The sequence below is a fragment of the Parambassis ranga genome, chromosome 4 (genome assembly GCF_900634625.1).
Source record: "Parambassis ranga chromosome 4, fParRan2.1, whole genome shotgun sequence".
Classification (NCBI taxonomy): Eukaryota; Metazoa; Chordata; class Actinopteri; family Ambassidae; genus Parambassis; species Parambassis ranga.
Window position 1 is genome coordinate 10561404 of NC_041025.1, and position 17137 is coordinate 10578540.

Genomic DNA, 17137 nt, shown 5'->3' on the forward strand with positions numbered 1-17137 from the left:
ATAGCTGTTTTTAGGGTTAACAGGGTTTAACTTCCCCTTTGAAGTTCAGAGTCCAGGGCAAATAGTAGTTGTGTTGCCAAGAGATAGCACTGAGCTTCACCCTCACAGGAGAGCACGAGGTGATACTCTTGGCAACACAAGTTCAGCCCACTGTCTCACAGGAGAAGCAAGGAAAACACAGACAGACAGTATGGAGTCAGTCATTTCTGTGATTGGACCCTATGTTGCCTGGGATTTCAGAAGTCTGCTGCTCTTCACAGTTGTTTTCATCATTACTGCAGATTATATCAAGAACCGTCGGCCGCTTGGCTTCCCTCCGGGGCCTCCGGCTCTTCCACTTGTTGGCAACATCTTCACATTGGATCACAGCAGATCTCATGAGACTCTGACACAGGTATCACATAACCCTATACTGACAGAGTTCACATGTGTGTCAGCTGCTATCTTGCTACATGCTCTGCCTTCTTTTCCAAACCTTAATTCAGTTAGCTGCGAGGTATGGAGATGTGTACAGCCTACGGATGGGCCAGGAGTGGATGGTGGTGTTAAATAGGTTTGAGGTCCTGAAAGAAGCTCTAATAACACAGGGAGACATCTTGACAGACCGACCAAAACTTCCTTTGCAGGACGCTGTTTCACATGGACTGGGTAACAAACAACCACACAGAGCACATTTGTTCCAAGCTCTCAGTTTACTGCTCTTTAGGTTTCTGTTTGTGCTCAGACATTGCTATAGATTATTTGTGTAAACTATTTTTTCTTTTGAAAGGTTCCTTCTGTGTTTATGTGTCTGTACATGTCAGGCGTGATTTTCAGCAGTGGGAACATCTGGAAGGAGCAGAGACGGTTTGCACTTTCAACCCTGAGATATTTTGGATTTGGCAAGAAGTCACTTGAACCTGTCATCCTGGATGAATTTACACATTGTGCCAAAGCACTCAGAGGCTATAAAGGTACACAGTCTACAAACAGTGGCTCCATTATCAGAAATAAATGCACATTTTAATCATGTATCTGTTGAATTTTGGAGGTAAACCATTCAATCCACACCTCATCGTCAATAATGCTGTCTCCAATATCATCTGCTTCCTGGTGTTTGGCCATCGCTTCGAGTACGGTGACGAAAGGTTCATAAAACTGATGAAGATGTTTGATAAAGCCATTCAGATTGAAGCGTCCATCTGGGCAACGGTACTGCATTTTAAAGCTACTGATAATTTCTTGCAGTGTGGTCCTTGTTCTTCAGTCTTTATATTAAAAGCTCAGTTCGTTTAGTATTTGAATATTTGAATACGCTCTTTTGTGCAGCTCTACAACTCCTTCACTGTGCTAATGAGACGTTTACCAGGTCCTCATCAGACACTCAAACAGATTTGGAGCGATGTGAAGGACTTTATACGAGCTGAGCTGAAGGAACACAAAAAAAGCTGGGATCCCTCAGAACGAAGAGACTACATTGACTGCTACCTGAATGAGATTCAGACGGTGATTGGCACTGAGAGCTCCATGGTCCATAAAGTGTTGTGCATGAAGATCATCAGTGTTCAGTTTCAAACATCACATTAGAACTAACACTTCACCATGACCTGTACTTCACAACACTGTTAGGCCGTAATCTACAGCAGCAAAAACATTTTTTCTGACATTCTGACCAGGACAAATCACATGTTAATTTCCCTGAGTTAAATTTTTGACTGTTTTTTTATTGTCTTGCATGTTTTATAACAAAGAGATTTTCTTGTTTTCTCAGAATAAGGGGCAGGATGACAACACTTTTGATGAGGAAAACCTGGTTTTGTGTGTTTTGGATCTGTTTGCGGCTGGAACAGAGACCACATCCACCACCCTGCGCTGGGCTTTCCTTTACATGGCAAAATATCCTGAGATCCAAGGTGAGGGCCTTATACTGTGAAGCTAATCATTTAAAAAAAAAATGTTTTTTTATTTTACTGTCATGAGTTTGTGTTTTTTTATCAGTGTTTCCTTGTTACACTCAGATACATTAATGTTGTGCAATGATTGGAGTGCATGTTTGCATGTAAAACAAACTCAGCACTGCAAATCAACAGTGAAATACATAATTTGACAAAGTTACAGCATCGGTCATGATAAAATACTATTTATGGTTCGTGCACAGAGAAGGTTCAAGCTGAGATAGACTCAGTGATCGGACAGTCCAGACAGCCATCCATGGAGGACCGATCAAACCTGCCCTTCACAGATGCTGTCATACACGAGCTGCAGAGGATTGGAAACATCGTTCCTCTCAGTCTGCCTCATGCCACCAACAGAGACGTGCAGCTGGGAGGCTACACAGTCCCAAAGGTCAGCACAAGGTCAAAACACCAGCACAGCTTTATGTCACTAAGCATGTATTCACTGTGTTTCCAATCACCAGGGAGTTATGATAATTCCCAATTTAACCTCGGTGCTGTTTGATAAAAATGAGTGGGAGACGCCTCACACCTTCAACCCAGGACACTTTCTGAATGAGGAGGGCAAGTTTGTGAAGCGAGCTGCATTCATCCCTTTCTCTGCAGGTAATAGGCAACACTATTATATTATTTTTCAAAGTCACACATGGAACATGTCCCTGGAACATGTCCCTGCCACAATGTGAGCAGTGTTCCAGGTGTTATCAAATGATGATCATAGGCCTTTTTCTGTTATTTACTAGATTAGTTATTGATCAGTGCACTTTGTGTCCTGCTTCAGGTAAGCGACTGTGTCTAGGAGAGAACCTGGCTAGGATGGAACTTTTCCTCTTCTTCACCTCCTTCATGCAGAACTTCATCATCTCCATGCCTGATGGCATGAAACCTGTGATGGACTACCGCTTTGGTATCACTCTGGCACCGAAACAATATGAAATATGTATGACCCCACGTCAAGAAATGCTCTGATATCAAAAAGACAACAGAAAACACTGGGGCAACAACTGATCAGTACGTGTACTGGTTATTTTCATGAGCAGGCCAGGTCGATGTGGATTTTTTGTGCAGTCAGGAACACACATTTATTGCTGCTTCTGTGAAGATGAAGGATGCAGTGTTAGCGACAGAGATGTTAAAAAGTAGATGCATTGTTTTTATCTCTAAAAAAATTCATCTTTGATGTTTAAGTTACTCAGTTACTCAGTACTTATTGCATGTTACACACACATACAGAGGGGTAAAAGATTTGCATCAAAATGTGTACTATGCTTTTCCAAAATGTAGTGCCAATGGGCACTTACCCAACACACGAGCTGTTGACTTTCTACCCACTGCCCTCTGTACCTGTATGGTCACGCAAGCCTGTTGCATAGGGAATTGGTTGGTGTTAGTTTGTGGTATAATTTGAGTTCTTGTATGACAACGTCAGTGCATGTGTAAAATAATCAACAGACTGTCATTTTCTGAATTAATTAGTTACAATAAAATAGATAAAGCTGTGAATGTGTGATCAGTTGAGTTTGTGTAGTTTTAACCTTTAAAATAAAAGTTGTCAATGATTCACTGAGACAGATCACTTGACTTTGTTTTTTTTATTGTTTATTGTGCTTTATTGTGGCAGAAATATGTGAACGACTGGATGGTAGTGTTGAATGTTGTAGCTGGATAATGTCTTGTAATCTCCTCTTCTGTTGCATTGAAATGATGACATACTGACCCATGTTCCTCATCAGCCAAATAATGGATATATTTGCAAACAGCAGAGGTAATTTATTCTCTTCACCCTCAAACACTTTGGAGTTGGCAAGAAATCTCTGGAATTCTCCATAAGGGAAGCAATTAATGACATTTCCCAGGAGATTTCTGATCATAAAGGTAAACAATTTAATCTGATGTTGATGAAGATTCTCAGTCATCCTGGTCATCATACGTAGAGAAGATTGAAGGAAGGCATCTGGAGCAGCCAAGCAGCTTCATCAGTTCTACAACCTTGTAGACAGACTGAGAAGCAGCTTCAGCAACAGACTCCTGGTGCCCCGCTGCTCTAAGGAACGGTACAGGAAGTCATTCCTGCCATCCGCCATCAGACTGTATACCTCCTCTGTGACTGTCAGAGCTGTGCTCACTAACTCGGACTAAAGTATCATCACAGGTGCATTTCAAACTGCTCAGTTACATTTACTGTGTTTTTATGCTTCTTATCTTCTTTGATCTGCTTTATGTGTGTGTATGTACATTTCTTCTTCTTTTGTTGCTGCCATGTATGTGTATGTGTACATAAGAGTTTTTGCTTGTGTTTATTGTATTTATTGTTTTCTTATATGCTGCTGCTACAACTTAATTTCCCCACTGAGATTAATAAAGTAAATATCTATCTATGAGAAGTTCATAAAAATGATGCAGCTGATGGACAAATTGTTCCCAATCGAAGAAAGCTACAACATTTGATTCTTTTAAGTATATTGCAAATATATGATGTATTTTAGTCTTCTTAATATTGTACAGCTTTACAATACATGTTCCAGGGCCACACACACACTCACAAACAAAATCTATGATGAAACTCTGAACCTGATTAAAACAGTCAAGTGAGCATAGAGAAGGCTGAGTGAGATTGAGAAGGTGGGTGGCCATGTGGAGATCATCTTTTTCTGGGTGGCAAGTCTTGCAGGCTATGGTTCTAATTCCTGGTTGATTAAACATGTGCAACCTTTATTTGTATTTTCTAATAAAAGGTTTGGTAGAGCAAATAGTTCTCTCACCAACAGAGACATCCAGCTGCGAGGGTAAACAGTTCCGAAGGTTGGCTCACATTCAGAATATTAGAACATTTCAGTCATGTTTGACAAGAACGAGTGGGAGACACCTAATGAACTCCTTGTTCATTAGGTGTCTCCCAGCTGCGTCTCCCAGCTGCTTTCATCCATTTCTCTACCAGTGAGCTCCACTTCATACATGAAATGTTTGACGGCAATTTTGTTAAAAGAATATGTCAGTACTTTATAGTCAAGTGCGCACCTTTAGTTGTCCATCTAAAAGATTTAAAATGCCACTGTGTATCATTCACCATGTTCGAGCCTATTTAAGTAAAACAAATCTTGATGCACAGTGCATCGGATGCAAGAGTCGCTATCAGCACTGCAGTGATAAGAACATGATATAAGGCCAAGACTGTAAACACACAGTTTTTATTCAACACACACTGTTCACAGAGTTCATAGACTACACTGTACAAACGTTAACAACACTGACACCCGTTTGACAATGAACCTTTGAGCTGCCATATACAAACATTACAAAACAATATTTCTTATAGGATTTCTAATAAAAAGAAAAATAAAGATTCAGATAGCGTGCCCATGTCAACACTTCTGCTCATCTCATAGTTTACAGATTGTTTCATTCTTTATTTTTTCATACTTTCCTGAATGTTGAATGTGAACGTCTCCTTGTGACCAACATCTCTGTGTGTAATCAGAGCCTGTTATCTGCCCTTTCTCTCTGGACACTGGATTTTGTAGCCCACCCTGTAGGCCTGCAGGTACACACGTGCCTGGTTTATCCTGAAAACACAAGGCATACACATAATCTGAGGTCTAACATAACTTTGAAAATGTGTAAAAATTATACTCCAATCTAATACACATCTTATTCATGCAGTGTTTTTTTAGTATCATAAAAAACTGTAAATACTGGAATTCTTAACCTTTGTCATTAAGTACATTATAGATTAATAACAGGATTTTTTGTGGTCTACAGTCATGTGGAGGAGCATAAATGATAAATAACCTGTATTTAGTGCAAAGCTGAACACCCAAGGGTCCACAGCGGTCAACATAACTCTCCCTGAATGCCTTCCTCACGGCTCGAGCCATACTGACCATGGTGGTGACCACAGGGCACGTCCTAGGACACAAATACACACAGACATTAATGCAGCATGGTAACAGCATGACAGCCATCTATCTAAGTGTTAAAAAGTTAAAAGCTGCAGGGGAGTTGTGATGCAAATAATGACTTCTCAGTGCACTAGAAGAGGCGCCATCTTGGCAGTTCCTACCTCAAGGATAAATCAAAAATAGTAAGGTCAAGCTTCTATCTGTAGAGTCAACAGGGAAATTAGCTAGAGTGACCAACCTGTTGTTTGTACTGTCACTGGACATGGAAGGGGGGATTAATAAGTGTTGTTAAACATACTCACAGTCTCTCGCAGCGCAGGCCTGCAGTGCCCTCTGGACATGTACATGTGTTGTGAGGGCTGCACATGGCTCCATGTTGGCAGGGAGGCACACAGGGAGTCGTTACAGCTGCAAGCAATGGCAAAGATAAAGGTGCTTCACCTTCATTATGTACACATGTTATTCACACACATTACCCACCTGTTTCACAGAGACTTCCGGTAAATTCTTTGGCACAGTGACACCTGTCGAGGCCCACACACACTCCACCGTTCTTACAAGGTTTCTGACATGCAACAGGCTCTGATGGAGATGAGAAGAGAGACAAGAATGTAGTCAAAGAAACTCTGTGTTTGCCTCATGGCCTCATACAGGAAGAGCTCCAATGTTTTTTATATGTATTTCTTGATAGATATTTTGCTAATTTTTGAGTTTTGTAACAGCAGGTAAATACATTTAGTGATAACACATGTGTAATCTCACCTATCTGGCATCGCGCTCCTTGCCATCCACCAACACATGTGCATTTATTGACATCCACACATCTTCCCCCATTTTGACAGGCAGGAGTGCAGAGGGCTAAAAAATACACACAATGTAACACAACCAGAGCTATACAGTATATACACATGCTGTTTGCAGCAATAAGACAGATTTCTGGTTTCCATATGCCTGCTATAAGTTATTATATACATATTAAGTTACTCACGCAGAAGACACTGGGGCCCAGTGTAGTCAGAGGGACACTGGCAGGTATCAGGTCCCACGCAGCGCCCACTGTTAGCACAAGGCAGCTCACACACAGCTGAGACAGGCACAAGGAAAGAGATTAACAGTCAAAGATGAAGCAGACATGACAACAGAACAGGATGGAAATGGAAAGTAATGTAATGTAGACAGATACAGAAGTAATGGTATATTCATGTTAGTGGACATAAAACAGGACTCAAAACCTGACTGTAGAAAGTCTTGTAACATTATTCCAAACAATTTCTCTTAAGATGCCAAGCTCTTATGATGCTTTTAGTGCAACCCTGTCTATGAACACCAGTCCCGGTGTGTTTACAGACACTGTCCCACAATGAACTAGTGTGTAGTCTCATTCAACTTCAGAGGCAGCGTTACCTGTGTGGCAGCCTGCTCCCGTCCATCCAGGAGGACACAAACACTTGTTCCATCGCATACAGGTGCCTCCATGGGCACAGGGTGGAGAGCACATGGCTGAGGCACACAAATACATACATTTTTACCATATATTAAAAAAAAACACACACACATAAAAGACCACTTTTACACAGTATGTATGTATAATGTTTATAACGTTACATGGTTTTCACATGCATTAGATTGAATACTCTGGTAAATACTATGAAATAATGTTGGCCCCGATTCAGTCTAGTTTGAACTTGTTTGGTGGAAGTCAACATATTTATGTTATGTATAAAGGTAGCATATAAATCAGCACTGAAAGTACACACTAAACTGCAAATGATGCTTTATACAACAAGGGAGGTTACCTAAGCAGCCAACACCTGGATATCCCGGAGGACAGTCACAGGTGTTGGGGGCCACACACACTCCATAGTTCTGACAAGGAGGGTCACACATGGCTAAAAAGGAAAAGAAAGCTCAAGTTTGCATATCTGCTCCCATAGTAACAATAAAGCAGGAATAAAGCAGCTACTGTTACTAAAAAGGTTGTGAGATTTGTCCTGCTCACTGTATGAGATGAATGATGTTCGACTCACGTTGGCACTTGGTGGAATCATCTGTTTGAATTTTATAACCATCCCTGCACGTACAGTTAAACCCACCAGGATGGTTCACACACAGCTGCTCACAGCCTCCATTCATGAAGTCTTCGCACTCATCCACATCTCATGAAAAAAAGACAGAGTGGAAGTTAGACAGGCGACATTTTAAAAAAGGACCAAAACAATCCATATGGCAGTTAATTGCCTCTTGGCTGTGCACACACAAGCAACCACCTTATCAATGAAGTAAATTTGGCTCTAGCTAAACTGTTCAAGTGTTCTTGCATCAAACATTATCAATCAAATTTGTACTCTTTCCCCCAGTTGATTTCTTTTTATGAACCCTCAGTTTGAGCAGAAACATGCATACTAGTGGCCTGCTGGAGGTCATTTTGCAGGGCTCTGGCAGTGCTCCTCCTGTCTTGCCAACTGCCTCTCATTTGCACCTGTTGTCTGTTCCATTTGCACAACAGCAGCTGAATCAGTGGACAGGCTGATTTCACAGAAGTGTGATTGACTGGGAGTTCCATTGTGTTGTTTAAGTGTTCCCTTTATTTTTTGAGCAGTGTATATGTGATGTGTACATTTAAAAAGGCCATCAGATTTTGTTTCACAAATATGACGCACATCCACAAAAGAGTAAATAAAGAAGCTCACTATCAAAGATTCAGAGGAAAGAAACCTCACCCACGCAGCTCCTCATGTCATTCCCCAGTTTCCAGCCTGCTCGACAGTTGCACTGAACATGGCCTTCAGCCCTCACAGTGCAGATATGATCACAGCCACCATTTCTCAGCTTACAGGATGTAACATCTGCTCAGAAAAAAGAGGATTGTATTATTAACAACTACTAATTAAACAGCATAATATCACTTTATATTGATTTGTGTATTATATTTTTATTTTTCAGTGATGTCCAAGTTTGGCCCTCCAGAAATTGGTCTACAGTACTGCTGAGATACACAGGGATTTGAGCTTCAAGTTGTTATTGTGTTAAAAGATGACTCCATACATATATTTTCTGTCATTTCTTTTATTTATCGGCCGATACAATAGATCGGCAAATAGCTCATATGGGTCGATATTATCAGCCTGGCCGATAATCAGTCAGGCTCTACTGTATGTCGACCCTGAGCTTTTTGAACTTACTGGTGCAGGTGAGGTTATCTGTGTCCAGCAACAGAGGAGGAGGGCAGTGACAAGTGTGTCCTCCTGGAGAGTTGGTGCAGGTGTGAGAGCAGCCGCCATTCTGGAGTTTACATTCATCAATATCTAAGTGCACACACACACAGACAAGGTTTAAACATCTTTCTGGATATTCGCAACAGATTTCTGACTGAGTCTGGCTTTCAAATCTCACTAATCCTTCAAAATATGCCCTCTGAACACCCACTCATGTCTTGGCAGAAAAGACAAACACACACACTGGGAAAATGAGGCATACAGATTACATATTCATGGCAGTTTTTTTGCCTCTTATGCCTGCTGCTAAATTGCTGACACTAAGCCTGTTTAAATGACTGAAAATGAGTAGGTAAACTGCAGCGAGAAATGAATGAGTGCCTGTGAGTGACTGACCCACGCAGGTGTGGCCATCGATGTGCAGCTGGTAGCCGGGTCTGCAGGAGCACTGGAAAGAGCCCTGAGTGTTGTCGCACATGTGCTCACAGGTCCCATTTAGTGCCAAACACTCATCCACATCTGGAGGGATCAGAGACATTTAGTGACTCATTTGGTGTGGAAAAACACAGCTCCATGTAAGAGGTGTACATTTAGACCTGAAATTAACACTAGCACCAGTGATTCAGCAGAAACTTTTCCAAACTTGGAGGAACTATTAATAAAGCACACAATGACCTGAAAGTCCTCTTTACCTCCATGCAAACTGACATTTTGTCAGCTGAATTAATTTTGGACGGCAGTAACAGGCCACCTCACTGTCTTTTTTTACTTAACTGCACACATAATAAAAATTTTCCACTTAAGCACTTGTTGTTCTCCAAACCTTGACAGTGTACCTCTGAGGTGATGACTTTTGGAATACCTCATCCACGTCTTATTGATTCAAAATGAGTTTTTATGGATGGGGACACATCACTAAAGTGCATTTGGAAAAACATTATTTACTGCCAACGACATTAGAGGGGGTTGAAGCCACTATTGCCATCTAATTTCGGGCACAGAAGCAGCCTACCATGGAAGACACGGTGCCGTCTGGCCTGTGCAGCATTTCTGTTTGTGTCATTAGTTGATCCTGCACTTATGCAAATGTTACTTTCCACATCTGTGAATATGCGATGGTCTCAGCTGAATTTTAGGGAGGGTTTGAATTGAAACAGACTTGTCATGCCACTGTGATAATCTTTAAATGCAGATATAGGCATATTTAATAGTTTAGCTTCTTTTTCTTCACATAAAGTCACATTTTTCTGTAATGAAAGAGATTATAAGGAGACAATAGACTGACATTTTGTGGTGTAAACTTATTTTCTTTCTGACTAACATCAGATAAAATGGATGATGGTCACTGGTCTGTTATGTTAAAGTTACCTGTGCAGTTGTGTCCATCCTGGTTCAGTTGGTAACCTGAAGTACACTGACAGCTGTACCGTCCTGGCTCATTGGTGCAGTTGTGTTCACAGTGACCGTTGTTCACAATGCATTCATCAATGTCTGTAAACAAGAACAACCCTGAACAACTGTAGAGTGACAGTCAATGTTACATGCATAAGTATCTTTGGAGGAAAACACACACACACTTTACCCACCAAAACAAGAGTATCCATCTCCATTGAAGCCTTGATAACACTGGCAGAAATACGATCCAATGATGTTGCCACAGCGAGCGTTCGTGTCACACCTGTGACCACCTGATACACACTCATTCTCATCTGTGAAGAGACAGCATTTTAAAATCTAAAAGTCAGTTCATTTTTTATTCAATAAACATTTTTCTGCCACTCGGGATATTTTTAATGGAAGGCATAACAGTGAGCATTAAAACACACACATGGAAGCTGACCCTGTCTAACAGTTTTCCACAGAGGGACGTCATCACTAATTGCTTACCTTCGCAGTGTGTGCCGTTTCCCCGGTAACCTGGTTGACAAACACACTTGTAGCTCCCAAGCGTGTTCTCACACACACCCTGACCATCACACATGGCAGGACTCTCCATACATTCGTCCACATCTGGGACAGAAAAACAGAACGATGCACACTGCTTTTATTTATTGCAATTTAATGTGACACATTTTATTATCATAAGGGCGAACCACTGAGCTAAAAAATAATTTTCATTTCAGCAAACCACTAAATAAGTCCTCAGTAAGCACCAGTGGGAAGCTGCATTAACATAAAACAGTCTGTGCACCTGAAACACGAGTCATTACTTTCTGACAGCAGCTTTTGAACAAGTTGTGAAACATGGGTAAAAAAAAACTGTATTTTATCTGGCTGTGATCTCAACCCTCTAAACCCACAATAAGCAAGCAAGCATGTGATCAGCAAGGGAAGCACATCATACCTTGGCACACAGTGTAGTCAGGACACACCGGACCTAAAAAAGACCAGAGGCCAGAAGTCACAGGAAAAACAAAAGGAAGGTGACAAACACAAAGCCAGTGGAGGACGTGAACAAGGATGGATATGTACGATTTTAGGGAAGATGAAGAAGAAGAGGGTTGGACCAGGAAACATCACAGCAGGCAAGCATGCAGCGAAGCAGCAGATTGAAGCTCCATACTCCCCTTATTACTCTGAACTTCATTAAATTCTTCAACATTTAATCTGGACTTCAGCCTGACCCGGCTCGGCTGATGCCTAATGACTGACTCACCAACACAAGCAGGGGCCTCTGCTCTGAAGCCCGGCTGGCACTGGCACAAGAAGCTGCCAGGAGTGTTCACACACACGTTCCCCAGCTCGCGGCGGCACTGCTCCTCGAAGCTGCACTCATCCACATCTATGGAGGAAAGAGACCAACAACTAAAAATAGGAAGATCAATGGCTGTGTTCTAACCACAAGTTTCTCTCATTCAGTGTCATTTTGTGGCGTCCTGACCTGCATTTATCTACATATGGTTGTTTTGCTTTTTGTTAGTTCAATTATTTGTTATCTTCTGTACTGAATGCCCGTAGGTTTACATTAACATTTCATTATTATGTCAACATCAGTCTTACCTACACAGCTCTGTCCATTTACAGCCATTACATATCCCACAGGGCACGAGCAGCTGAAGGAGCCAGGAGTGTTTGTGCATACAGCGTCACCCTGACAGGCCTGCAGGCCCGTCACAGCCGCCAGAGCACACTCATCTATATCTATAAAACACATAAGTGACATGTACATCATGACTATAGCGACTTCATATAATCACTTCTAAATCTCTGCTTCCAACGTTACCACAACATACACACACACAAACACACATGCAGAGACAGGCTGACGAACCCTGGCACCCTCCAGAACCCGTCAGGTAACCACGGAGACAGCTACATGAGTAGGAGCCAGGATTATTAGTGCATCTGGCATGGAGACCGCATGGTGCTGGTCCCTCTCCTTCACACTCATCAACATCTGTCAAACGGATAGAAGATAGTAAGCTGCATCTGAGTGAAATACATGCAAACACACACACACACACACACACACACAGACATATATACATATATACATATATATAAAACTGGCCACAAGAATGAGGATAATATTTATTACTGCACTGAAATTGTAAAAGTAAAATTTTGTCTATATCACACCTTTACACCCTGATGCTCCCTCCAGTGTGAAGCCCACAGGGCAGGTGCAGTTATCTCCATCCTTCACCAAGCCCAGTGGACAGCCACAGCCAGTGCTGCTGTCCTGCATGACCTGGTTTCCTGGACACTGAGGAGCAGGACTGGAGGTTGGGGGAGCTGTGGTGGTCAAAGGAGCTGCTGCTGTAAAAGAAAAGATGGGACAATTTTAAAGAAAGCTAAAGGAAAAGCTGAACAAAAAGTGTATAAAACAAACTCACATGTGGCAGATGTGGATCTCTGTGTTGGTTCACTGACGTTTCTGATTGCATTCTCCATCACCTGATTTAAAACAAAGGAATAGACTTAATAATAGCATGACATTCAAAAAGTTAAGTACAAACTCTTTACGGAAATACCGCGTCACTGCTCTGGCTCTTGGTGAACTCCATCTGGATGTTTTTCAGCACTTCATTTTCATTTTCCTCAGCGCTGCTCAGACTTTCAGCTACAGACGTAACCAGCAGCAGCGCTGACAGCAGAGTCCAGAGGTGACCCATCAGCTGAATCTGTGCGAGAGGAAGAGCAGACCTTACAAAATCGAAGTTCACTAATGTGAATCCAGCAGTTACTGTAAAGGATCCGTGTAGCCATATGCTGCATGTCCAGGCAGGCAGAACAACAGCTCCCTGTTATTAAGTGAACATCAGAACCCCCCTGGGCTGTCTGCACAGAACAAAAGAAACACATGAAGCTGCTGCACTTTCTGCTAAGAGATAACTTCATTTCTGTCTAAGTGAAAAGTAAAGATTTAGTCTAATCTGACAATTTATGCGTTAGGAGATCATGAGAAATAACACAGGAAAACGTTGATCTGGGTAACACTGTATTTCTGGGCACAGCTGCGATGTGAAAGTTGCGTAAAAGTCGCGCTAACCGACTTACCCGGGTTTAATTTTACTCTCGCACGCAAGGAGGACCCCGGGTCAGCGCAGACAGTGAGAGGGGACTGCGAGATTTCCAGGTGGCAAAAACACGATCCCGTCCTCTTTTCTCCAGATGCAGCCGTGCACAAACTCTGCGTCAGTGTGGGGGGCTGCACGATCCAGCAGTGACTCCACATCCTGTCCCGGAACTCTGCACTTCCCATTCCACAAATCCCAATCCAGACCAAGGCCTGCAGGGCTGCTGCTGCTGCTGTGGCTGCAGATGCTCCAACTTTGAACCATGACATGGAGGTCATAAAGCAGTCAGGAGACCTCTCGAGGTCAAATCAAAGAGTGTTTTTTCAAGTTTATGTTGAGGTTGAGCCTACATGCCAGCACAAGACCCCAGCTGTGAAAAGCTGTAAAAGCTGTAAAAGCTGTAAAAATGTGATTTAATGTCTACTTCATTATTTCTAACGAAGCAGACCTGCAGCCACTTGACTTTAAAAACACATGACAATTAGGAAACATACTTGATATTTAACAGCCAATCATGCTTCTTTGGAAGAATTACTAGTGTCATTTTAGGCACTTTAATAACATTATCACGCCTGTCATGATCCTGCTATTGCTGTCTGAAGTGGCTGATTACATCCCTCTCTGTGAAGATGCAAACATTGCAGTGGGTAAACAGTGAATGTACATCCTGATTCCGCACTTCTTAAAAAATATAAACCCACTCACAGACGTATTAGTAGGGCTGGAAAATGAATCATAAATCATTCTGTGCTTTACAAATATGATGGTTATCTCAGAAAACGGTGTTTTCTGTATATATTATCTATGCTGAGTTTTCCTGTGAACACAAAACATCACTGTTTCTTTCTGCGATCAACACTTATTATAGGATTCAGCCCAATAGCATGTGAATTATACATGTCCACAATGACTTCCGTGGCTTTAGCTTCTAGCAGTTTTGTGTAGCTGGCAGCTGATGTTATCTTCCTTTGTGAAGGAGGTCACACAGAACCCTAATTAGCAAGTACCGGTAAATCTGCTTTGACTTAAAGGCAACCTTATATTTTACAACGCATTAAGATGCCTCAACAAAAGTAGCAACACTACTACTTAAACCAGCAAACACTTCATATACATAAATAAACTGGAGCTTGTGGCTGTGAATTAGGATGTAGCCTTTTATTTATATATTATGTTACAAAGTTATCATCAAATAAATAAGTAAAATAGTATAATGTAAATAAATATGTTAAAAAACACAGTATTTTTTATTTATTGTAATCCAGAGTATCAACAATTGCCAGGAAAATTCATTGTATGTGCTACACCAATAAAACTGTTTGACTCTAATATTCCTAATAACAAGAGAATGAGCAGCACTAAACCTGAAGAACACATCATGAAATACAAATGAATAATAAATGAATGATGCCATTTTAATTGTTGTTTGATTGAGCAGAGTAGTGAGTCACTGGTGAATCAGCTGGCAGTGGGTAACTGCTGAATGAGAGAAAACACCTGGAATATCACTTGATTGCATTTATCAAGCTTCCAGTGATAAATGCAATCAAATTTCAACATGGTGTCTCTATGTCTACATGTGAATACAAATGCAGCATGATAATATGAATGTGGTTTGAAGATGGTTATGTAACTGTAAAACGACCCCTCTTTAATTTAACTGGTTAGGATTGAATGATACTGAAGCATTACTGCTGTGACTGTGCTTTATGTGCAGCTCATCACAGATGAACACATAGTGGCTGCCCAACAAAGTAGGATGGACTTAGTCAGGCATCTGTTGAAAGAAATAAGGTGCCACAAATGACACTGAAGGTTATCAAAAGCTGCTCCTGATTGCATCACAAATACAATGATCACATCAATCAAGAGGACACGTGTGTGTGTTTTCGTCAGTCAGCATTAGTTTATGAGTGAAAAATCACATACTTACCTTTGTTATGTCTTTCATGAGATCCTCATATACTTTGTTATTAGATAGTATATTTATTTAGATATTTCTATCAAAAAGTGACATTTCCTGTTTGGGACAAATACAAATTCTGATGACCATGTGGAGCTGCAGGCTGGCTAGTGTGTGGATCAGCAGTGGCTAAATGAATTATTAACTACAATGTTGTGTATGTATCTAGAAGTGCCTAGAAGCTCCTGGGGCCCTATAGGCAAAAATTCACTGGGGGCCCTCGAACCAGTGTTCATCACCCTTATAATAACAAAAAATGTGAAATGTAAACTTCTTTTAATGTGTTTTATACAATACAGTGTACAGAACACTCCCTTCCTCTCTTCTCACCTCACTCTCTTTGCCTCACTCTTTTACTCCTACTAAAGCTGAGTTTCACCTGATAGGCTTTTCATTTGTTCACTTTGTTTTCGTGTGTTGACAGTTTTACCTCACACACATTATACTGACAGACCATGCTCTAAAACAAGGACTTCCATGTCTTTCATCTTTGATCACTTTTGCTGGAAGCTGATGTTAACTTATGTTGTGAAGGATGCAACCTTATATTTTACAAGGCATTGAAATGTCACAGAAAGAGGCACAAGTAAAGCAGCAACACTCAAACAGAAAAAAGTAACTTTAAAACAGCAGTCTGACATCAACTATTTAATTAAGGCAAAAGCTCATGGCTGGTAAGGTGGGATATACATTTAGACATTTTTTATTATAAAGGTATCAGTTTATCCCTTTCAAATAAGTAAAAAGTGTAACAGACAAGTTTAAAAAACATTGTCTGATTTAGCTTTATCTTTTTATATCATCCAGCTTGTACAAACAATCCTCAGCTTCCCACACTGAATCTCCTTGATTTTCTCTTGTTGTCTCCGGAGATCAGTGTGAGTGTCCTATTTTTCCAGACAGTCCACCAGCAGCACTCACTTTGAATCCCAGAAAATGGAGGGCATTCTCTGCCATCAGAAGTCATTGATTTGACTTTCTTCACAGCTGAGAACTTTGGGTGTTTCCACAATTTGAAGGTTTTTTTTTCCTCTTTGTTTGGAATCATTGGAACCTAATCTTGACTATGGTAACAAATTGCAGAAGACATTAAAGCATTACTTCAGTGTGCTGTAACAAGGAGCCCCCTTCACCACTAGGTCAACTTGATTTGGGTGACAAGTTGTTGAGACTAAGGCAGCAGCTGACTGCAAAAAAAACAAAACAAAAAAACAAAACAAAAACAATACTGTCCATTTTTATCAGATTCTAACTTTCAATTGTCATTGTCCAAATCAGAAATCCACAAACGTTGTTAAAACCTTCTGAATAATGCCTGTAACAAGCAGTATATTCTCATCACCTTCTACCTCCTGTCACAGACTAATACAGTTGTAGTTTTCAGTGATGTGCTGAGAGATTCAAGAGTGTGAAAAAAATCAATTAATAAAAGCAGAGCAAATACATAATAAATCAATCAATCAACACCACATCAGGCATAAACACACATATAGTGTAATACTTCCTTATAACAAGAGAATGATAAACACAATATCTGAAGAGCACATTATGAAATGTAACGTTAAGTTTACAAATAAATAATAAGAAATACATTATGACAGGATAG

The 17137-nt window shown here is 40.9% G+C and overlaps 2 protein-coding genes across 2 annotated transcripts; one reads left to right on the forward strand and one right to left on the reverse strand.

Annotated features, from left to right (window-relative positions):
• The first annotated feature begins 73 nt into the window (after positions 1 to 73).
• LOC114435203 (cytochrome P450 2J6-like) lies at positions 74 to 3507 on the forward strand. The gene is made up of 9 exons (XM_028404837.1): positions 74 to 394; positions 486 to 648; positions 804 to 953; positions 1031 to 1191; positions 1309 to 1485; positions 1751 to 1892; positions 2138 to 2325; positions 2399 to 2540; positions 2716 to 3507. The coding sequence occupies exons 1-9, from the start codon at positions 191 to 193 to the stop codon at positions 2901 to 2903; spliced, it is 1515 nt and encodes a 504-aa protein (XP_028260638.1). The 5' UTR covers positions 74 to 190; the 3' UTR covers positions 2904 to 3507.
• A 1712-nt stretch (positions 3508 to 5219) lies between these two features.
• Positions 5220 to 13684, reverse strand: LOC114434893 (fibrillin-3). Its single transcript, XM_028404345.1, has 22 exons — positions 13549 to 13684; positions 13023 to 13172; positions 12885 to 12945; positions 12628 to 12807; positions 12320 to 12445; positions 12049 to 12189; positions 11705 to 11830; positions 10936 to 11058; positions 10635 to 10757; positions 10417 to 10539; positions 9445 to 9567; positions 9016 to 9138; positions 8554 to 8679; positions 7861 to 7989; positions 7630 to 7722; positions 7238 to 7333; positions 6822 to 6917; positions 6596 to 6691; positions 6314 to 6415; positions 6136 to 6241; positions 5724 to 5840; positions 5220 to 5497 (listed from the first exon to the last, which is right to left on the reverse strand). Exons 2-22 carry the CDS (start codon positions 13161 to 13163, stop codon positions 5419 to 5421), a joined length of 2430 nt encoding a protein of 809 aa, XP_028260146.1. The 5' UTR covers positions 13164 to 13172; positions 13549 to 13684; the 3' UTR covers positions 5220 to 5418.
• Between the last annotated feature and the right edge of the window lie 3453 nt (positions 13685 to 17137).